The 23621-nt window shown below is 36.7% G+C and overlaps 1 protein-coding gene across 2 annotated transcripts in view; it reads left to right on the top strand.

The window, feature by feature from the left end:
- The window catches only part of TOP2B (DNA topoisomerase II beta), a 59460-nt gene that overhangs the window by 28814 nt on the left and 7025 nt on the right, over positions 1–23621 (top strand). For both annotated transcript variants that reach the window (XM_083862263.1, XM_083862262.1), the window contains exons 9-29: positions 33–134; positions 216–353; positions 1920–2058; positions 5264–5421; positions 6133–6258; positions 6939–7049; positions 7131–7236; positions 7428–7537; positions 10018–10110; positions 10205–10319; positions 13131–13252; positions 14022–14170; positions 14751–14982; positions 16378–16512; positions 16950–17150; positions 18783–18978; positions 19169–19260; positions 20434–20589; positions 20719–20802; positions 21738–21935; positions 22279–22423. In XM_083862263.1, the coding sequence (XP_083718389.1) occupies positions 33–134; positions 216–353; positions 1920–2058; positions 5264–5421; positions 6133–6258; positions 6939–7049; positions 7131–7236; positions 7428–7537; positions 10018–10110; positions 10205–10319; positions 13131–13252; positions 14022–14170; positions 14751–14982; positions 16378–16512; positions 16950–17150; positions 18783–18978; positions 19169–19260; positions 20434–20589; positions 20719–20802; positions 21738–21935; positions 22279–22423 (2908 nt within the window). The remainder of the gene's footprint in view (positions 1–32; positions 135–215; positions 354–1919; positions 2059–5263; positions 5422–6132; positions 6259–6938; positions 7050–7130; positions 7237–7427; positions 7538–10017; positions 10111–10204; positions 10320–13130; positions 13253–14021; positions 14171–14750; positions 14983–16377; positions 16513–16949; positions 17151–18782; positions 18979–19168; positions 19261–20433; positions 20590–20718; positions 20803–21737; positions 21936–22278; positions 22424–23621) is intronic.

Genomic DNA, 23621 nt, shown 5'->3' with positions numbered 1-23621 from the left:
TTATTTGAGTTTTTTTCTCTTCCCTCATTCAGGGTGGTAGGCATGTTGATTATGTGGTGGATCAAGTTGTGGGCAAACTGATAGAAGTGGTGAAAAAGAAGAATAAAGCTGGAGTTTCAGTCAAACCATTTCAGGCAAGTAACTTTATGCAAAAATATTGGAAAAGATGAATGTGAGAATTTTGTTGAGTAACTTGGTTTCTGTGTTTTAAACAGGTGAAGAACCATATATGGGTTTTTGTTAATTGCTTGATTGAAAACCCATCCTTTGATTCCCAGACAAAGGAAAACATGACTTTGCAGCCTAAAAGTTTTGGGTCCAAGTGCCAGCTATCTGAGAAATTTTTTAAAGCAGTAAGTAAAGCCTTTTTTCTTTTTTTCTCTGTGATGCAGGAATTGATACACTATGTTAATTGTATGTATGTTCTGTAGCAGAAGATTAGTTACAGTTCATAGTGGTACTGCAGTGACATTTACATGCTTTGGAAGTGGGATGAAGGACTATCTGTTCATTCTCTGGTCTTAATAATGGATGCAGTGACTGTGTTTTGATTGTTGCCCTGGATTTAAAAGTGAGCTTCATCTGATCAACTTGTTTCTTGGAGATTCTGGTATTTACATTGGTGAAATTATTTCAACTCTTAAAATCTAAATGAGGTCCTTGATCAGTGTTTTTTGTGTTAAAATACTTTTCTGAAGTTGAGAATACTGTCTACCTTACTCTTTGGTGTCAGTCCTATTCTGTTTTACTGAAGTGAAAAGAGAGGGAAGGGATATTTCACATTTACTTGTTAGTCCAGTACAAGGAAATGTAAAATGGTGCCTGTACTATTCAAAGTGATCAAGTGATCATTATTGTCAGGCAGTAAGTTTAAATTTTTTTCTGTAGATGGACTAAGAATTGCTGTTCTAAATAAATGTATTTGTAGAAATACATCCAAGAGGTTTTTCTTCTACTACATTTTCATACAATGAAGGAAAAGTAGAATTCTGTTAGCCAGTAATGCCAGTATAGCCTAAAATGAAACTCCAGTAGTGAGGAGAACATGCCACTGCTAAAAATCCTGACATCAAAACTTTACTGATTGTATAGTGGTTCATTCTTCTAATTCTGTACTCTGGGTGACATTCCTGTAGAATTTAGAGGGAAAGAAATCCCACAACAGTCTTGTATAATGAAATCTGAAGAATGAATACATGTTGTGTTACCATCAGCAGGTTTGATTTATAGTGTTTCTAATATTCCCAGAAGTAAACATTGATTTCCAGATGCATTAAATGTGCAGCACACTCTCAACAATGAATGCTATATTATGGGGGATAATTAAAAGCCAAAGCTCACAGTATTTTGTTCCATCTGTGTTTTCTTTTGATGTGAAACAAAACCTAAAGCAGTTTTAATTTAGAAAATATACTATATGCTATTTTTGCTGCAGATGTATTTCTAAAATTGTTATCAGATTCTCAAGTGGTTGATAGAAAGCTGATTCTCAAAGAGTTTTGATTGTCTTTCAGCCATTTTCAGTCATTTCCAAAGAAACTTTAAATGGTCATAAATATCCCATAAGGCTGCTTTTTGCTGTCAAAATTCAGGAAACAAGTGGGTTGTACCTAAAACATCTCAGCACATCAACTACCCAGCATAAGACAACCTCTTGTTAGGTCTCAGATCTCCTTTGCTCTGTCCATCAGTTATAGAAGTGGTAGAAAAGGAAGTTTTTTGTGTTGTGTTTTAGTTGGATGTGCAAAAAGCTCTAAATAGTAAGGTGTGTGTTAATTCCTTGACCTTTCATATGTTGCAGTTTTAAAAATTTAGAGGACCTTAGAAACAGTGCTAATGATTTAAAACTGAGATGTAAGAATCTGCTATCTGAAGCTTTTTTTTTTTCCTCATCCACAATTCTGATTTGTTGCTTGTAGGCTTCTAACTGTGGTATCATAGAGAGTATTTTGAATTGGGTCAAATTCAAGGCACAAACTCAGCTGAACAAAAAATGTTCATCAGTGAAACACAGTAAAATCAAGGGCATTCCAAAACTGGATGATGCTAATGATGCTGGTAAGTGCACTTACTTTTAAGTTCTTTATTGTTTCATAAATTCTTCACAGACATGCTAATTTGAAACCTGACTTTTATTTCTCATCCTTATGCATTTTTTAATAAAAATCTTGCTGGTTGTCTAAACTTTCTAGAGCTAGAATTGAAACATGATGGTGAGTTTGGTGTCAGGAATGCTTTAGGGTGGAGAATCAGTAACACTTGAACAAAAGTGGCAGTCTAGGTTGGTGTTGGAAGAGTGTGTATCTTCTAATTGTAGTTTCTTACTAGATGGTGTTACCAGTATTCCATTTTGGAGGTGACTGGTCTTCTTGACCTTTCTAATGGTAGAAAGATCAGAATCTTTATAGGGTCAGAAGGTATAGCAAGTAAATCACATAGTGTGCAGACCTGAGGGAATGGTTCAACAGGCTTTTTTCATTAGACTTTAAATGCCATTAGGTTCCTGTCTGGGAATATAGGGCAAGCTGGCGATCTCTGCTGGCTTGCTTCCTTAGCACAGATAAAGGATCAAGATCAGCTGGCAGTCTTTGTGCCAATAGCAATGGGATGGGAGTTGTTGCTGAATGATTTGAGGGGCACACATGGCTAAAGAGCTCAAAATGTTGCCAATCTCTGTTAGTTTTTTATAGACATCCTCACAGGAAGCAAAGGTAGAGAAATTGCGCTGAAGTGAGTGGTCTGAGTAGATAAAAGCATGTAAGACTGAGAAAGAGGCTTGGTTTTGGTTGAGTTTTTTGTTTAGTTGATTTGGGGGTTTTTTTGTGCTTCAGCATTGAAGCCACAGATGACTTGATGAGATGATGGTTCTGTTTAATTTTCTTCCCTTTCTTTTTGGTTCCTTGGTTATTAATTTTTTAAATTGAGTTTTCTTCAGTACTTAATTACTTTTTCATTTATTCAGATATCATTTTTTGCCTCAAAAGTTGATAATCACATCTACTCTAGTATTTTGCCTGTGGAATTTTCACTCCTCACTCAGATATATGTTCCTGATACTTTTCTTGCCAAGGAGATTGTGTGCTTGAAGAAATTACATATTTTCATGGATATCAAGCCAAGTGCTCCTAACTCATATAATGAATGATTTTGGACACACTTTTTTGGTAGTTTTTTTTAGCTTTGCTTTGGAGATCAGGCTTTAAAATCCCTTCTTACTCTTTTTTTTTTTTTCTTTTTTTTTTCTTTTTTTTTTTTTCTTTTTTTTTTTTTTTTTTTTTAATTGGAGATAAGGAGAATCTCTGACAGGGGGACTAATAAAATATTCCATTGTTTTTAATCCTGAAAGTTGCTCAACTAAGAAGGCATGTAGGGATTCATTTGGGCTGAACACTCATGCCTAAAGCTTTGCATGCCTTGAATGCTTGTTACCCAGGTATTTCTCTGATGCCTAATTATTGTTTCATGTTGAGGGAACTCAGGATCTCCTGATCTCCTGAGGAGGCTTAGCCAGGTATTGGTTTATTTGAGATCTGGAAGATGCTGGGTCTGAGATTGAAGACATAGCACATTCAGGGTGGACACAAAGGAAGTGCAGCAGAGAGAGAATAGTCTCTGGCCACAAACACCTCTGACTTTAGTTATTCCTGTGGTTTTTAGATTTTATTTTTACTTCAAGAGGGAATTTGAAGCTGAGGTCCACAGGTTTCTTGTTGCCTTGTACCCCTGAATGTTTTAATCGTTGTCAGTTAAGGCTTAAGAATAGGAGAGCGGTTTATCTGTAGAGTGATGCACTTGCTGCAGATTTCCTCCCCCTTCTCTGTAAAGAAAGGGTCCCATACCTGATGATTTTGGCTTTCTTGTGATCTTGAGCAGCTATACCTAGTTCTGTGGCTTGTTGGAGGAGAAAAGGTAGAAATCAACGCAAAAATTAAGAATATAGGATTGTAAGGGAGCAGCTAGATTACTAAATCAGGTGACGCATAAATGCAGTTTTTGAACCTATCAGTTCATGTAGTTTTTTCTTTGAGTTCTTTAGAGCTGTGCTCAGGAAAATACCTGGCTTATTGTATTTCTGTGAAATTAATTGCTGCTGATTGCATCCATTCTAGAAGAAAGTGAAGCTGGATGACAATCACATGTTTTCTGCAGTTCATTTATGAAAAATATTGGCTTTTATATATTCTAAAACAGCAGAGACTGGTGTTTTTCTAGATATTTGGAGTCCACCTTGCTGTAGGTAGTCACTGCCAGTGTGAATAACTGCCTTAGATTATATTAAGTCACGCGTCTTTATTCAGAAAAGGAAAGGTGCTGGCTATAAGTTCTGTGTAACAAGAAGTATGAGGTGGTTTTTACTTACCAGATAAAGGCAAATAACAGCACACATTTTAAATACCAGTATATTCAGAACTATTCATTAGCAGTAGGTGAGACTCAACCAACTTGAAGTTTTCTTGGAGTCTTTCCTACCATAGGCCTTGATAAAATAGCAAAGCTACTTAATGAGCATTTGCACTGTTGCAGAAGGATGGGTTCCTTTTTTCAGCCTGCTTGTTATTTAGAACATCTATTCCATTGCTACAGTTGCAGTAGGAAGAACGTGAATGTCATTCCAGTTTTGAGCACACAGGCACCAAAATGCTCTGTGACTTGACAAAACTGCACTGTTAGTAAAGATTTATTTTTCTGTTTGAGAAATGTGTGAGGTATAAGAAGTGCAAATGTTCTCATCGTTTGAGCTTTTCTGACAATTTTTTCGTACAGTTGTCTGGTTTTAGCTGATAGACAACAAAAAGGGGAAAACCACAAAAATGTGTTTTAACAAATTACTTTTTAAAATATACTGTGAGGAAAGTGAAAATGCAGAATGAGAAATAACTCCTGTGTGTAACTCAGACATGCATAATGTATGTGTGTAAGAAATTTGCAGCTAGCAAAATGAAATGGTGAAGGTAGAGAAGCAATCTGTCTTTTTTTGTGCAGATGTGTGGGAACCATTACATAAGATGTGCCACTATTGCATCCCATTTTGCCTATTTTGCTCCTTGTCCATAGCAATAGTGTACTGCTAAGGGCAAGGATACTCATTGCTGTGCAGTTTTAGTGATATGGAAGGCCATCCCTAAGAAAAGAAATTCAGCCTACTTAACTGATGAGAAGAAATTACTTGTAGAGTAGAAAGTTGAGTTACACTTTCTCGTTTTCTGTTTGGTTGTTTTTTTTTTTTTTTTTTGCCTTCCCTCTACTTATTCCTGGCCTGCAGGTGGCAAACATTCCTTGGACTGCACGTTGATATTAACAGAAGGAGACTCAGCCAAGTCTTTAGCTGTCTCTGGCCTAGGTGTTATTGGTAGAGACAGATACGGAGTCTTCCCACTCAGGGGCAAAATTCTCAACGTCCGAGAAGCTTCTCACAAACAGGTGTGTAGTTTTGTCCTTTGCTTTTTGCTGACAAATGGATGTCCTCCTGCTTATTCTTGATTTCTAGAATTGCATCTTCATTTTTTAATTTTTTTCATGGAAGTTTTGTGACTGAGATTTCATGAAGTACCAGCTATTTTGAAGCCTGGGATAAGCCTGTAAATATTAAGTGTAGCAGTGCAGTACTGGGATGATGAAGTTCATTTCCTCTCAAGTGAAAGGAAATCTTGCTATGATTCATATTCACATTTCACGTGAAATGTTTAAAGCCCCTAAAACTTTGTATTCTCTCCATTACCATGTGATATCATGGACTCGCAACATGAGTCAGCAGCCAGCAGCATTACCTCATCATATTGTTCCTGCTGCCATTCATAATTTGTCTGTAATAAGAGGTGTGCTGCAGATGCCCATAAAAACATTGGAAAAAGAAGCCAGCTTTGTGAGATGACTTTTTGTTACACATGTAGTTTTCTCCCAGCTTTCCCCATCCAAAGTGCTTTCACTGTAGAGGAAAAAGAGAATGGTGCAGTCTTGAGAATTTCCATGTACAAAAGGAATCATTGCAAGTGCAAAGGCTTGAAGGGGTGGGAATAAAAAGCTTATGAAGTTGAGGTCAGGGTGCATTGAAAAAAACATCTATAAAGCAAGATTTGAATATTTCTGAATCTCTGCTTTTTACACTGGCTGCAAAAATAACTTTTTGTACAGATTATGGAAAATGCAGAAATCAACAACATCATCAAAATAGTTGGATTACAATACAAGAAAAGCTATGAAGATCCAGAATCTCTGAAAAGTTTGAGATACGGAAAAATTATGATCATGACAGATCAGGTAAGTCTGAAATTCACAGGTTTTCATCTTTAAGCATCTCACAATGTGTTTTGCTGCAATTTCACACGTTATGAGGTTTCTTTAAGGAATTAATTTATCTATATATACTGTTTTGGTTTCTCTAAAAGGACAACTGAACTTTGCTGCAGAAAACAGCAAGAAACCAAAGTAATAATAAAAACATGCTATTGATAATTCAAAAATATGTTGAAAGTTAGGACAAAAGTAGACAGTAAATGAGGTGGTATTGCTAGCAAGTCAGGTAGAGACAAGAATGTAGGCAATTATTTTTGGATAATCTTATGATTGAACTATCAAACATCATCTTGCCCTCAGTGAGATCTGTGGCTGGGTTTGGCTTTTTTCCACAAAAGTTCAACTCTGCAGTGTCTGGGAGAACTGCCTAGCTCTCAGCAGAAACATGCGACAGGCAGAGGAGCTTTGAACGGCAACCATGCACTTGGCTTGGAAGAGCTTTTTAATAGCTCAGGGACAGTGACCTTCAAAGGTGGTTATTTCATACCCACGTCCAGTTTGGAAACCAAATTAAAACCAACTGCTCCTTTCTATGCTTTCTGTCATCAGAAATTGTGTTGATGTATTCAGGGCAGTGAGTGGGGTTTTGGGTGGTTTGGGGAATCTGATACAAGACTGCTTCATGTTTTCATGTTCTGATTCAGGATCAGGATGGATCTCACATAAAGGGCTTGTTGATCAATTTTATTCACCACAATTGGCCATCACTGTTGAAACATGGTTTTCTTGAGGAATTCATCACCCCTATTGTCAAGGTATGGGTTCTGTTATTGAGATTTTATGGATTACTTACAGCACAACAGAAATGTTGATTTTGTTTGTTTGTTTTTTCAAAGGCAAGCAAAAATAAGCAAGAACTTTCATTCTATAGTATTCCTGAATTTGATGAGTGGAAAAAGCATATGGAAAATCATAAAGCATGGAAGATAAAATACTACAAAGGTTTGTTTAAAAACAAATATGTGAACCCTATGCATAAATAATAACAAGTGGGTGCTATGAACTTTTATTAGAGCTGTTTTCATGATAGTATCTTACATAATGATTTTATAATATTCCTAGGCCAATAAAAGGGATAAAATAATAAAACTTAAATTTTGAATATTGAGTAACTATTTATTTTTATTATACAGGATTGGGTACCAGCACTGCTAAAGAAGCAAAAGAATATTTTGCTGACATGGAAAGACATCGGATCTTGTTTCGATACGCTGGGCCTGAGGATGATGCTGCCATTACACTGGTAAGAACTCACAAAAGTGCTTCTATATGATATCAATGTTTTAGTTTTCATTGTGTGCTGAAAATAGCACGTCAGGAAGATATGACAGGACTTGTTTTGGTTTTGGTTTTTTTTAGTACCTGAAAAAAATACTTTGGACAGAGAGAGAATCTTTCAGAAAATGTTTTATATTTTGGAATAAACTTAATCCATGAGCCGCAAAATGAGCTCTACCATCTGCTTTTAGCAAATTTGATAATTTTGTGCAGTGTGAATATCAAGAAATGCTACAGTCAGAATTGCTTTTAAAGACAGAACCTACAAAAAAGTACTCTGAGGGGTTTTTGTTTGTTTGGGCAATAGAGCCCAAACAAATTATGTTTCACATCTACTTAGGGGTCTGTATTTTGTTTCTGAGCAAATAAGATCAGATAAATATTGTTTATTCACCGAAGATCTGTCAGTGTGTCATATATGTATTCATGCATGTGCTCTACGTATTTGAATTTGAAGTTTTGTAAATAGTTGTGTGTAGGAAAATACTTGTGTTTCAAAGAAAGCTTGTGGAAGGACAAAGTATGAAGCTGTTTTCTCTAGAAATATTTCAGCTTTTATCTGCTTTAATTTGCTATTTTAATTGCAAGCGACATTAGTGAGAAAAAAAGGGTAGGAGAGAGAAAAAAAAGGAAAATGGAAAAATGCCTGTCTTAGACAAAACAACTTTTTCTTATCCTGTGTGTACAGTAAAATGCGTGGTTTTACTAACAGAATTCTGATCTCTATTTCTGCAAAGAGACCTCCATACACTGGCTGCTGCATGAGGCCGTGTAACCAATTATGGCTCATCCTCACTGTCATCTAAATTAGTACTGTCAGTCTGGGAGGAAGCTGTTCACCTCTGTTACACCTCAGCATCTCCCAGCTAGTGCTGGAGCTGTGTACAGGAGCTTCACTTACACTTCCACCTGTATTTCCTCTGCTGGTCACTGGAATCCCAGCCCCAAGTTTACCTCTGGGTGGTGACAGACCTCGCCAGATGTCATGATAGCTGAAATCTAGGAAAGCAATTAATATTTCACAAAGAAAATTCTTCAGCATTCTGAACAATTCTTTTGTAGTAAATGAAGCATTAGAATACCAGTTTTAAGTGGAGAAACAACAACAAAAAAATCCCCTTCTTTTTCTATTGAGAAATAAATATTTGAGAACAGCTCTTAATTCTGTTAAATCTATTTTTATTCGGTTGAAATAATTTTTATGCTCATCCAGCTCTTGGTTTTTGTCACTTCAGTGGTGTAGAAAAGCTACAGATAAGCTGAAAGGAGCCAGAACAAAAATTGCAAGAATTCAGTCCTATTTTTTACAAGAGCCTAATCTTAATTTTTCAGATGTCAGACACTGTGCCTGATGAAGCTTTGTTCACAAGAGAAGTCAGTTTGATGCAAAACAGGGTGATATGGCTTAGACCCTTTCTCAGAAACTAAGTTACATTTAATATTTATTATGTAGCATCATGGTCTCCAGGGAGTTGAAACAACTCTTTGAGCTCTTTTGGAGTGCTCCAGTTGGAGTCCTTTGAAAAAAATGGTGCTGATGACTGTGTTCTTATGCAGGAGAGTGGTTGAAATGAGGATATGATGAAATTTCTATATGTTACTCACTGAGGGGAAAAAAAAGGCAGTACCTCAGCATCTCAGAGAATTTCCCTGAAGTAGTCGGGGAAACAACTAAAAATCTGGTTTAAACCACATATTCAGTTTTTATGTATTTTTCTCTTTTTAAGGGAAGAAACTTACTGGAGGGGTAGTCTGTTTTTGTAACACCATGAAGTCAGAACATTCCTGTGTCCTTTTGTAGTGATAAGTGGTTGCTGGAAAGTGATGCATTGTCATCATGAAGGCTGAGGCCATCAGTCAGCTGACCCAAATTCTGGCTTAGACTTTTTGTGCAGTGTCAATTTTGTCAGGTTGACAATTTTTGTAAGAGGACTAGACATGGCCAGTCAGGAGCAGCTACAAGTTACTGACAGAGCAAAGAGAGCATGGAAATGACAAGACTGGGATTTTCTTTCTAATACCATAAGTTGATTTTCTTGATGAGAGCTGGTTATAGCTCAGTCTAAATGATGAACCCAGCCTTATAGCTGTGTGGGGAAAGACCTTCAAACCTGTGTGTCAAAGCACAACTCTGATATGAAGAGGGGAAGAAGAATGATAAGATTTGCCTAAATGTGTGCAGATTTCAGGAAAACAATATAAATTTAAATTGCAAACAGTGAGAGATCTGTCTTTTCAAAATACCTTGTGCAAAAATGTCTGAAAAGTCGTGTACTGGTACTGCTCCTTAAATGTAAATGTTAGTTATATGGATTAGGTTGTCCAAATAAACCTTATTGAATACTTGATCAGAAAGTGCAATATACTTAAAATTCTGCCTGAAGTAACATACATTTGCACAAACATTTATATGCTGATACTTTAGTGTACTTGGAATCTTTCCAGGCCTTCAGTAAGAAGAAGATTGATGACCGCAAAGAATGGTTAACAAATTTCATGGAAGACAGGCGACAGCGTCGACTACATGGCCTTCCCGAGGTGAGTCCTAAATAATAGCAATAAATCTGCCAGGTGAGATTTAAATGTAATGTAGTTTTTGTATTGAATGAATAATGTATATTGTTTTTTTCAGCAATTTCTATATGGTACAGCAACAAAACATTTGACTTACAATGATTTCATTAACAAGGAGTTGATCCTTTTCTCAAATTCAGACAACGAGAGATCTATCCCTTCCCTTGTTGATGGTAAGTTGATAATTCATTATGATTTTTTTGAATATTCCTGTTTATTAATGTGTTTTTAGAGCTGTGATTTGCACTGGAATCAATGCATTTAGGGAGAGTGTATCAAAACTTCCATGCTTGTGTTTGTTATCATTTTGTATCACTGGTATCCTGGGTGCATTAGGAAGAGCAGTGCCTGGGGGTTGAGGGAGGTGATCCTGCCCCTCTGCTCAGCCCTGGTGAGGCCACATCTGCTATGTCCAGTTCTGGGCTCCTCAGTACAAGAGAAACTTGGAGCTCCTGGAGAAGGTCCAGTGGAGGGTTGTGAAGAGGAATAAGGGATTGAAGCATCTCTCTTATGAAGAAAGGCTGAGGGAGCTGGGCCTGTTTAGTCTCAAGAGATGATTGAGAGGGGACTTCATAAATGTGTATAAGGACATAAAGGGGAGATGTTGACAGAGTGGAGCCAGGCTCTTCTCAGTGGTGCCAAGCAATAGCACAAGAGGCAGTGGACAGTTACTGATGCAGGGGAAATTCCACCCAAACATGAAGAAGAACTTCTTCAGCGCAGTGGCCACACATTGGAACAAATTGCCCAGAGAGGGTGTGGAATCTCCTTTAGTGGAGATATTAGAGAGGGAGACCATATTCTGTGCAGTGTGCTCTGAGATGTATCCTGCCTGGGGAGGTTGGACCAGATGAGCCCCTATGGTCCCTTCCAACCTGAAGAATTTTGTGATGCTAAGGCAATGCTAAGGCATTGCTGTATTTCTTCTGTGAGGAAGTTTAATCTGGTGCTGTGCAGGCTTTTTACTTAACCAGACCTATTCCCTAGGCTCTACAAACACTTTGTTTCTGCTCATACCATCAGAGAAAGCAAGTCTCTTAAGTGCTTAAAATAATTAACATTCAAGTCAGCAGCTGAGTGCAGATGAAGATGCAAATTTTTTTTCCCCTCAGTCTTGCACTACAGGCAGTGCTCTAGGGTTTACTGACCTGTAATCTTGCTAGGCTCCTGTCAGTCAGGTTTATTAACCCTCCCCTTGCAATAGCATGTACATTAAAAGGAGCAGTTTTTACTGCACTACTCATTTACTCATTTGTAAAACTGTCTGCAGACATCATGAACAGGAATTTCCGCCCATGTCATTGTCTGTGTGCACAAGCTGACTGTGACCAGAGAAAAAGCCTTGAGACTTCAGGGGTGGGGGAAGTGCTTTCATCTCTAGTTCCCAGTACCTTTAATAGTGGAGCTGGTCAGCTTTCCTGACACTACAGACTTGCACCAAAACATTCATGCCGCAAGAGCTTTTTGTGTTTCGAATGAGAGAGAGGGATCGTTCAAGGAGTAGGGGCAGTAGCTTCCAGGTAGCATGGATCCCCAGCTTTGATGCAGAATGAAACTGAGTTAGGTGTGCAGATACACACCTAGGGAACCAAAAAGGAAGTCAGTCTCTGTCAGATTCTCCAGATTTACTTCCTCCCATACCCAGGTACTTACAGAGCTGTATATTTCAAGAGATCATTGCTCCTTACAATGTCCTGTACCCAGACTGCCTTCTCAGAAACAGCAGAGTGATTTTGCTGAAACTTAAAATAAAGAATGGACATTCAGTGGACTGTTTCTACAGAAATGTAAGAAAATAGGAAGGGAACATAGCTGTTCATATTTTTGTGCGTGTCTATGTACATATGTAGGTGTATATATAATACTACAAATATTACATATAATTCATTTGAATGTTTCTCCTAACTTTGGCTGTAATTCTGCATTCTGAGCTTGGATATGTGAATTGTGCAGCAGGTGTAGTGCTTTAGCAATGGCTTTTGTCCTCTAGCATCATCAGGTGATGTATGACAGGCTAGCCTAGTGGCAAATCTCAGAAAAAATAATGAAGAGGATGAATATTTTGACTATCTGTTCAAAGCTGGTAGTTACAATTCTTACTACGAGGTGATTCTCCTTTGTGAAGGAAATCCTTTAAGTTTGTTGTATTCCACAGATTGCTGGTAGAAAAACATGGCGCAGACCCATCATTTACCTATTTAAGTGAAATGGAAATTGAAGTCAGTCTCTTTTTTTTTCTTTTTTATCTCCTTTCCAGCTTTTGCTCTTATGTTTGTCCCACTGTAGTGATGGTAACATTTAACAATATTTTAGTGCACTTTAGAAATGTATGTGAATTAAAACACTGAATGGCTCAATAAGCATGATCTAGAACTGGTTATCAAGCTCTGGATAACATGCAGGAAATATGATGCAATTCCTTCCGCACAGATGTTGTTCCTAAAGTGTGCCTAAGCAATGAAAATAAACCAGAAGAGCAGAGACTGGCTTCTTTCTTAACACTTTAAAAATCTCAAGAGGATAATATTTTTTGTTGTTGTTGAATTTTAATGCATATTTGAGAATTTCACACAAAAACTAAAATTTCAGAGTGCTGTGAATACATGTAAGCCATAGTTACAGCTGTCATTGCTGAATTTCTGCTGATATTCTTAGGAAAAAGATTTTGCTGAGTAGAATGGGAAGAATTCTTGACTTGTGGAAGTTGCACATTTAGGATCAAGGTGCAGTTTATTAGAATGATGTGTGTTGGATGCTGTATAAATGGCTGAAAAGGTTGTGTTTCCACTTTTTGAGTTTGGTAAAAATTTTTAAATTACTTAAAATAATTATATATTATTTTGATACTATTAGAGTGTGAATTTGCTTCTATTTAATGTTTAGACTTCTTTTGAGAGATTAGAAGTGATAATAAGGCAAAACAAGTCTATCACTTGAAAACAGTGCTTGTGTATGTGTTGAAAATGGGATGTTGTTCTTAATAGGCCTGAAACCAGGGCAACGCAAGGTTCTGTTCACTTGCTTTAAGAGAAATGACAAACGTGAAGTAAAAGTTGCTCAGCTGGCTGGTTCTGTGGCTGAAATGTCAGCTTATCACCATGGGGAGGTGAGTATGGAGAATGGTAAAGTTGTGAGGACTTTCAGCCTATGTAAAATATTAGGTAAATGTTTCTGCTATTAAAATCACAAACTATTGACTATCATTCTACTAATCACAGATGTACTTTAAAGAAAATGAACCAAACTGTATGTAGCTTAATAAGACAGCATATTTCCTTTCTTTCCAAGTATTGCTGTGCAGTTTTATCCCAAATGCATTGTGGGTTGTGGCAGAATAAAAGATAATTAATTACCTAGGCAACTTCTAGATTCTGAAATCATAGGAATATAGGAACTATGTACTAGGACAATTTTTGTCTGAAACAAATACAGCATTTTAAGGGAAGAAGCAGGGACTGTTTTTCAAAAACTTATTACAGTGTCAGAACAAGGATTATTTCTAGCTCCTGTTTTGTTTATATTTATCTGAAATATTAGCAAGAGTGGCCATATTAACAACCCATCCATCCCTTCTCTTCTCCCTTTAGAAGCCATGAGTTGTGGTTTGTGCATTTAAGTGTGGTAAGTTTATATCCCTTTGCTTCCCCCAGAGAAGTGCTTTAGAAGAAATTGAGAAGCTCAGGGGTTTTCATAAGCATAGAATATGTGTTCCCAGCAGCCCTTGTAACAGGTTACAATTCTTTCTCAGAGAGACTGCTTTCTTAAAAATTTAATTCAAGTTAGTCATAAAATTTTGGGCCATTAAAATAGATTTTACTGGCTGATTAGGATAGACTGTCTCATACTTATTACTATGAATATTTATTTTCTTGCAGCAAGCATTAATGATGACTATTGTCAACTTGGCTCAGAACTTTGTTGGAAGTAACAATGTGAATCTGCTACAACCTATTGGCCAGTTTGGCACCAGACTTCATGGTGGAAAGGATGCTGCCAGCCCTCGTTATATTTTCACCATGTTAAGGTAAACTGTTAATGTCAAGCTAAATGCATACTTTTAAATACCCTTATTATGAAACTCAGTCTTTCACAACACTCCTTTTTTGGGGAGGTGGGGGAGAGAAATGGAGAGAGATTGAAATATTTTGATAGAAGCTCATACTTTGCTTTGGATCTCTTAAGTGTGGTTTTGAATATCCGTAATATTTTGCTATTCCTACAGTTAAGTGAGGAAATTTTGCGACTCTTTGGATGCTGTGTTGCTTTATTACTGGGTGCCCCAGTGTCACACTGAGCTGTGTGTTCTGAAAGCTTCAGAGAATGATATTTCGTAAATGTTAAATGTCAGCAGTTGCTAGTTTACCAGGTACCTGTGTTACTGTGAAGGAAGCAAACATAATCTATTATGAACACAAACTTTCATTGGGAAGAACTTTGTTATCTCAGGAGATGTGTATATTGGATTTTCAGTTTTAGAATGGCAAAGAGAAAGGAAAACATGAGAAAAATCTGCAAACAGATCTGGACCCAAGGGCTGGTAAAGCAAAATGTTCTTTACTTACTGGACTTGAGGTTAAATGGCTTTCTTTTTTTTCTTTTTAAAGCCCTTTAGCAAGGCTACTTTTTCCATCAGTGGATGACAACTTGCTTAAATTCCTGTATGATGACAACCAACGTGTAGAGCCTGAATGGTACATTCCCATCATTCCCATGGTCTTAGTAAATGGAGCTGAAGGAATTGGTACTGGCTGGGCGTGCAAACTTCCAAACTATGACACCAGAGAAATTGTGAACAATGTCAGACGAATGCTGGATGGCCTAGATCCCCACCCCATGGTAAAAATAATAGAATGTATTGGTATTTTATATCTGTGTGCTTACAAAATGAATTCCTATCTCTCTAGAACTTCTTAATTATTGGAGCATCAGAATTGATTTGTCCCAGTTATTTTATGTAGAAGCTTTACTTGACTGTTGGGACATAAGGCTGGGGAAGTTCACCTTTAAGCAAAAACATTGCTATTTATATTTTTTAGCAATTATTTTAGAGGACTTTTTGTTCTGTCTGCTGACTGTCACAAGTCTTACAAGGTAGTTGTGACGTGGCAGTAGAGTAAAAAGTTGTATCACTCTTTTTGAAGGTATTACTTAAGCATCTTAAGCCAATGTTAACATTTCCTTTCTCTTGTCTGAATTGTTCTCCCTTTTATATACCCATAGGCAGATGAGAAGATATTGCTGCTGTTCAAGAAAATCAGCAGCTTCTGAACTGCACTTAGCTTCTGTTTATTCAAAATTTTACAAGTCCCAGAAATGGTGTGAAAAAAAATTGGGCAAGAAGAATACCTGTGTGAACCCATAATATCTGTAACCAAGGGATGAAATACAGTTGATGTAACTTTAATTTTAGAACTTATCAGTATTGCTGCTTGGCTGTGTTTACTAGGCCAGAGAAGCAGAAACATCTTTTTTTGTCTATTTAGATCACAGTTCACTGAGTGTGCAATATCAATTTTCAAGACATAGTGACTTTCCTTTTTCAAATTCTTGGGAACAATGAGATTTTTTTTTTAAATTAATGCAATCCATTGCCCTTCCTTTAGGACTCCTAGGCCTTCTGTGTAGTCTCACAGTCAACTGAAGCTCACTGTGGTTGAAAGAGGCAGTTCTGCCTCCATCTAGCTCCTTTCTGTATGCTGGTATGTGTTTGTGTCAAGCTGGATAAGGAAATCAATCCTGTTAAAAAAAAATCCTCAGCCTGTTAGTTACAATTTAACCTGGATGGGTTCCACTATCTTTTGCCAAACAGCACAAAAATGAAAAAATGGTTAGGGGAGGTAGCACCACTTCTGCAAAGTTATTGTGGGGTGTTAATCTGCTTTCTGTCATGCCTTATTTGTGCTTAGAGTTTTCTTTAAGAAAGAGGAAGAAAAAAACAAACATAAGAATCAAAACAAAACCCCACCACCTCACTGGGTTTAGCTGCATCTTAGCAATTTTTCTACTCTGTGGACAGTAGGATAAATGGTCCTGTCACTTGCATGTGTTATTCTGTTTTGGTTTTTTTTCTATAGTATTTTTCCTATGACTTCAGATTTTCACAGACATGAGAGGTTTATTGATGGGTTAGTGCAATATACAGTGATAACCGTATGAAATATGGGAAAGAAATACTTTTCTGATATTTTATTGTAAAGATTATTACCATTTTTCTGATTTTTCCAATTTCAGCTCCCAAACTACAAAAACTTCAAAGGAACCATTCAGGAACTTGGTCAAAATCAGTATGTAGTGAGTGGTGAAATATTTGTGGTGGACAGGAACACAGTAGAGATTACAGAACTTCCTGTAAGGACATGGACCCAGGTAAATAATAGTGAAATACATTTTAATATAAACAAAAACCTGAAGATTTCCTCATTAAATTATTTAATCCTACATCTGCATGAACTCCTAACACAATTTCTGATTATACGTACACAGAAGGGAACATGGTTTCATTCTCCTGTGTGCTCTTGTTGAAGATGGTTCTCTGTGCCATCAGCTGTCCATACTACAGAGAACACCTGCTTCTCCTGCTGACTTCATAGTTAATCCACTTTACAGTAACCTTTTCTGTCCTGGTTTCTGTCTCTTATGTTTGTGCTACTCTTGGGCTGCATTTTGGAGGTTATACTGGTTCTGTAAGTTGTAACTGCTGTCAGATGGAATGCACAGAGCTTTGAAAGTTTCCGTTGTTCAGTTGGTTTGCAGTTTTAAGGCATTTCAAGTGGTTCTGTTTTTTGCTGCCCTATTTTCAACAGGTGTACAAAGAACAGGTTCTAGAACCTATGTTGAATGGGACTGAAAAAACTCCAGCATTAATTTCTGACTATAAGGAATACCACACTGATACAACTGTGAAATTTGTTGTGAAGATGACAGAAGAAAAGCTTGCACAGGCAGAAGCTGCTGGATTGCACAAAGTCTTTAAGCTTCAAACAAGTCTTACTTGTAATTCTATGGTAACTTTTTCATGTTTGGCTATCAGAATCCCTACTGTTGCTTGTTGTAAAATCAAATTTTTTTTAGTATGCTTTGGTTCTTGGTATTGAACAGTACATTGTGATTTGAAACTGTTTCAATAGTAGAAAACTGTAATGATGACCAATACTAAGTCAATATGAATAAGCAAATCCATTTTAGTCCTGATGAGTCTTCCAAATAAGACAGGCTTGGAGTGATTGCCCTCCTGTAATTGAAAATTTCCTGAGCAGCGAACCAAAAGTGGTTAACATAAAGTAGATCATACAAATAACTTTCTGCCATATTATAATTAGATTTGAATTTTAAACTTGAGACAAATTACATTTTCAGAATTGCACTTTCTGCAGGATTGTTACTCCTCTAATAGGAGTTAAATGATCCAATGTTTCCACCAGCATAAATCCAATTTTAGGTGGCAAGGTATAGCAAATACTGTTCTTAAGCTGCTGCAGAACTGCTGCAAATTATTAAGAATATTAATAAATATAGACGTCTCTCTATTCTGAGAGGGATTTGAATGTAAGTTAATTTCTGCAAAGATTTCCAGACATCCTGTCTTTACAGATACTGAAAAAACAGTTCTATTTTTTTATGGCAGATGCTACTTTCAGATATTACCACAAAACACAATATATCATTGTTGTTGCTATTGCTGTGTACATCAAAAGCTATGTGAAAATAGATTAAAAATAAATTAAAGACTATAGAACTGGAAAAGGAAACAGGCCTTGTTCAACTCGTTTTGTAGATTGTACTTGAAAAGCAAATCTACTAAATCAGAATGATAGTATTTCTCACACATTTAAACAACTGTAGGAACTACTGCAAGAATCTGTTGTCAGTTCTACATTCACAGATTACAAAATATTTTGCAGTTGAGTTCCTGCATTTTCTGCCTGCCAAAATAAATAATAAATTGTAAGGACTGCTTTCTGTACCTGTGTAGGACATAATCTGCCCTAGTGTAAGAACTTAAAAAAGTTACGTGAGCTTGGCTATTGTCTCCCAGCTCCCAAATAGCTATTTTGGATAGATGAATTATCCCCTACAGGGGTTTATTTCTTTCAGTTGACTATGGAGGGCACCAAGGGTGACTAGTTCACCTATAAATGTCTAAACTGGAGATGTCAGAAGCCAGGCAGGATTGATTCCATCTATCAAGTAAAAATGATTTCTTACTTTGTGCTTGAACTTGAAGGATGGTAGTTTTCACAGCTGAAAAGTGACAGATTTCACAGCTAAATTGAAAGATTATTAAGGATTATTAAGCTTTTCAACTGTTATATTAAATAGTTGTGAATCATCAGTTGCTACTGAACTTGCGATTTAATATGTAGATAAAATTAGTCATTCAAGTGAATTCAGGCATATATCTCTATATAGCTGTCTTTTTGTTTGATTGTGCCACCATAAATCTCATCCTAAACTTGCGAATAAAACTTAGTCCATCCAGCTCTGTGCTTTGAGCTGAGTGAGGTTTGAGTTCACACTCCTTGAAATACCACTTTTTGTACGGTGCTTTTATATGTGCAATAGAACTGAACGCTTACACAAGGGCTAACAAAGTTTGACTTAGGCAGCCTCTCTCAAGTCTATCATACATTTCCTAGGTGCTGTTTGATCACATGGGGTGCTTAAAGAAGTACGAAACCGTGCAGGACATCTTGAAGGAGTTCTTTGATCTGCGGTTACATTATTACAGCCTGCGCAAGGAGTGGCTGGTGGGAATGCTGGGCGCCGAGTCCACCAAGCTGAACAACCAAGCTCGTTTCATTCTGGAGAAGATACAAGGGAAAATTACCATTGGTGAGTAAACAGAAGTTAGAATTGTTAACAGTGGGGAAAGATCTGGAAATTGTTTAAAATATGATATATTAGATAATACTTATACTAGTATAATAATATACTAGAAAATACTTGCACACAAGATTTTCACAGCACTGACTTCCCTTCTTTTTTTTTCCTCCCCTCCTCTGTGTTTGTGTGTGTCTTGTAGAGAACAGATCAAAAAGAGATTTGATTCAGATGTTGGTCCAGAGAGGTTATGAATCTGATCCAGTAAAAGCCTGGAAAGAAGCGCAGGAAAAGGTAATAATCCAGATATAGTTGATGTTGTTACTGTTATAAATGATATTGCTTGTTTTCTCATAGTCTAACTTAATTTATAACACACACATAGAAATTTAAAAACATTATTCATTACTCCTTGTTGGCTTCCCTTTAAAAAGCCCCATTAAACTTCCACAAAAATAACATCACGTAGTATTGGTATTGTATATGGAAAATGCTTAGAAGAAAACTAGATATAGTACAAGTCTGAAAAATTATATTGCAGAGGACTGAATTTCTTAATGTACCCAAATCAAAACTGGCAGTTTGATTTCTGACTGGCTGATACAGAAACTGCTGCATCAGTTAGCCCACACATACAACTAATTACTAAATGTAATTATTTCTACATTATTTATTAATTGTTTTTCTCTAAAGAAACATGGATATTATAAAGCTATGACTTTTAAGTTTATTGTAGTAAATTTGACCGTGACCTTGACCTGCATTTGTTTCTGCTTTTTTTAAAACCAAGCAGTTTTCATTGTTCCAAAAGAGAGATGTGACAAGGTTAATTTCAAAGTTACATCCCCATTACTATGGGCAGATAGAACTGCTTTGACAAGCAGCTTTGAATTTCTCTCAGTCACTCCTCTTCTGTCACTGTTTTAGCTATTTGTTTTTAGCTATTTCTGTCTTTGTCACTGTTTTAGCTATTTGTTTTCATTTCACGTTTGTTTTATGTTTTTAATACTGCATTTTAACTCTATGGAGCGATTTCTATTTTATAACAAAACTGTTATTTTGAGAAATTTTGATCTACTTTCAAATCTCAGTTTGCACATTTGGGGCTTTGATACCAGCTCTTATCCAAAGGATTGTGCTCATTTTCTAAAGGAACAGATATCCATGCATACCCAAAGGGCAAAGGTCTCAGCCCTGAGAGACGGGTGGGACAGCACCAGTATCTGCTGCCAGCAGCATACAAGGCTGTACCACAGGTTCAATTTGTTTTCTTCAATCAAATCATTAAATAATCAGCTCTAGGAGGTCACAGGAACACGGCCTTTTGGAAAGGTCCTGAAAATGTTGAGGTTATTGAATCTGTGAGGGCACACCTTACTACTCTGTGATGGTGCTTTGGAGCAATGTTAAAGTTCATGCACAGAGCCAAGATCACTAATACTTGTAATTGTGAATGTTCCACCTCAGGCAGCAGAAGAGGAGGACTCTCAGAATGCAAATGATGATGCTTCCTCTGCTTCTGGTGCAACCTCCGGCCCTGACTTCAACTACATTTTGAACATGTCCCTGTGGTCACTCACAAAAGAGAAGGTGGAAGAGTTGATTAAGCAGAGAGATTCCAAGGTTGGTACACCTGGAAGGCTTATTCTGGAATGACACAGTAATTGCTGATGGGCCTCTTGGGAATGTTCAGTCGCCAGTGGCATTTGCTTTAGCTGTACTTACACTCTCTATACTACTTTCATGTTTTAGGAGAGAGAACTGAATGATCTTAAAAGGAAATCTCCTTCAGACCTCTGGAAAGAAGATCTAGCCGCCTTCGTTGAAGAGCTTGAAGTATGCTTTACCTTATATATATTCCTAAAACATGAAATTCACATTAATTTAATTAAAAACACTAACTAATAAACATTATTAAAATTTAAGAAAAATAATTTAAAAAATGCTACATTTTGAATCAAAAGTAGGTACATTTCACAATATAATAGTAACTGGGGAATCAGTATTGGATATCTGTGTTTCTGGTGGTGTTTCTCTGGGATTGTTTCTTGCAGCTTTCCAGTTTAATGTTTTTTCCAAGTCAGTGATGTTGAAAGAAAAAAAAAAACAGGAGACATTTAGTTTTCAGATGACACAAAAGCCTGTGAGTAGTAACTGGTAATGGTAATAATTACAGTAGTTCTACATGATCTAATTTTTTGTGAGGCAGTAATTATTACCAAATTCAAAACTGTACATCCAGGAATGAAGTGTGTAGACTATAAGTACTGTATGAGAGCCCCTTAGTTTGCCTCATCAGTAATTCTGGAAAAAAGGTAAATTCCCTTTGGTGAATAACCTGCTGAACAACCTGCTGAACCTCAGTTTTCCACATTGTCAGAAATGGGCTGGTGCAATCTTTTGAAGGGACACAGTTCAAAACTGAATATTTAAGTTAAATGCTGAAATAATGGAAATTTGCAACAGTACCAGAGACTTGCTTGCAAAATAGAAACTTGATAGAAGAGAGATTTTTCAGTCTAATAGTGTCCAAAAGTTTGTATTTATCCTTGAATAAAAGTGTAGCTATTAACTCTACAGGGTAACAAATTTACCAAGATTAAGTGGTCACTGTTGCAGAACTGAAAATTGTGTTCCAATTCAAGTGAGAATTAAGGGGAGCCTTGTGCTCCAAGTAAAAAGAAGCTGAATCTTAAATAAGCATCACATTCCACTTTGTCCTCATTAAAAAATAATGTGTTTGCCCCCTCCTGCCTGCCATTGTTTGTTAGAAAGTAGAAGCACAGGAAAGAGAAGATGTTCTGGCTGGCATGGTTGGCAAACCAATAAAAGGCAAAGTTGGTAAACCCAAGATGAAGAAACTCCAGCTGGAAGAGACCATGCCATCACCATTTGGCAGAAGAATAGTTCCACAGATTACATCTGCCATGAAAGCTGATGCCAGCAGGAAATTGCTGAAAAAGAAAAAGGTAAACCAAAATGACTGCTACAGTTAAATTATTTATTATTTAACTGGTGTATTTTTTCTACTCAGTAGCATAAATCCAAGTCTCCTGATTATCATCACTGGTGCTGTATTTGTATTGTTTTACTGACCTAATGCATAAGACGTTTTTCACTGGATTTCTTTTACATTTGTGAACCTCTTTGGACTGCTTATTGTTCAGGTGTTTTTATTGAGATAACTTCTTTCCAAGACTATTCAACAAATGTCAGTATACTAGTCTACATTCATTTATTATCATCTGCAAAAACTATTCCAGTTCAATCTTGAAATATAAAGGTGCGAATTATTTTATTTTGTAATTTTAGGGTGAAACTGATTCTATAGCAATAAAAATGGAATTTGATGAAGAGTTTGGTGGTGTGCCAGCTGAGGGTGGTGGGGATGACTCACTGAATGCATCAGCTGCAGCAGCTAAAACCCCTAAACCCAAGAGAGAGAAGAAGGAGCCTGGTAAGACCCTGGCACAGCCATAGTTAACTTTACTTGTGTATTTACTGGGCATGAAATGCATTTTTAACACAGCGTGAGAAGGGAAATACAGCACAATAATCACTATTTCATGGTTTTCTTCCCTAGAATGAAATATTTGAAAGTACTCTGCTGAAATTTCTTTGTGTAAACTACTTTCCTGGGGGTGATGGATCATACATTTTCTACATTTGGATTTTTGGGAAGGGGGTCTAAGTCTTCAAATTTGAGTATAGAAAAATAGATTATTTTTATATAATGAGGCTAATTCTTTGCAAACTGAAATGTCTAGTTTGTGTGCTCTTTGATATTGAAGGACAGGGCAGTCACCTTCAGCCCCTCAGTCTGAGTAATGGTATAAGATTGTAGAAGTTGATTAAATAAATGTATTTTTCTATTGACATATTCAGTCATTCTGACTTTCAGAAAGTTATGGGTGCTATGGCTTGGCAGATGGCCAACGTTTCACTTCCCCATTTCCTCTGGTAGTGGGAATTTATTATTGCTGTTTGAGAAGTACACAGTAACAGGGAGGCAGCAACAAAAAAAGAAAGCTGGGGACAGAAGAGAAAGTATAAGTATGAGGGGGTTTATTTTTTCAGAAAAAAAAAGGAAAAAAAAAGTGGTTGCACAAATAATTATTCTGAGATAAGATCTTGTTTTAATTATTCAGGGGATTATCCAACCTGAGTAGATTCACTGAGTAAAGTTATGACTGACTTGTCTACATGCAGCTCAAATCTTCCACAGCCAGTGTTGAGCCAGGGCAAATTAGCCCAGCTTGACCTGAGCTTGCCCTGCAATTGACTGACCACATTTTTAACCCCCTTTAATGGGGTACCCTCTGCTTGCCATGTTTGTTGTATTTCTCCAATAACTGTTTCTGATCATGTTCCCTGAATAATGGAAAACTGCAAGTTCTTTTCCTGGAAAACTCTAGCAGCCTTTAAAGAAACACAAGTTTGATGGCAAAGGAGATAAAACTTAAATTTAGGGACTTTGTTTTTCAGTCATAAAACAAATTTCATTGGCAGCAGCCTGTCAGGTTCTGTGTGAAATAACTTCATGTTAAATCTTCCTTCAGGGAGGAGAAGAAAATTTACAACATTTAAAGAACTTTTTAAGATGAAAATTTATGCTGTATTTCTAAACAATTAGAAAAGATGAAAATATTTTTTAA

This window comes from Zosterops lateralis, assembly GCF_965231275.1.
Source record: "Zosterops lateralis genome assembly, chromosome: 1".
Lineage (NCBI taxonomy): Eukaryota > Metazoa > Chordata > Aves > Passeriformes > Zosteropidae > Zosterops > Zosterops lateralis.
Note: the sequence above shows the minus strand (reverse complement) of the source record. Positions and strands in the feature narration are given on the sequence as shown.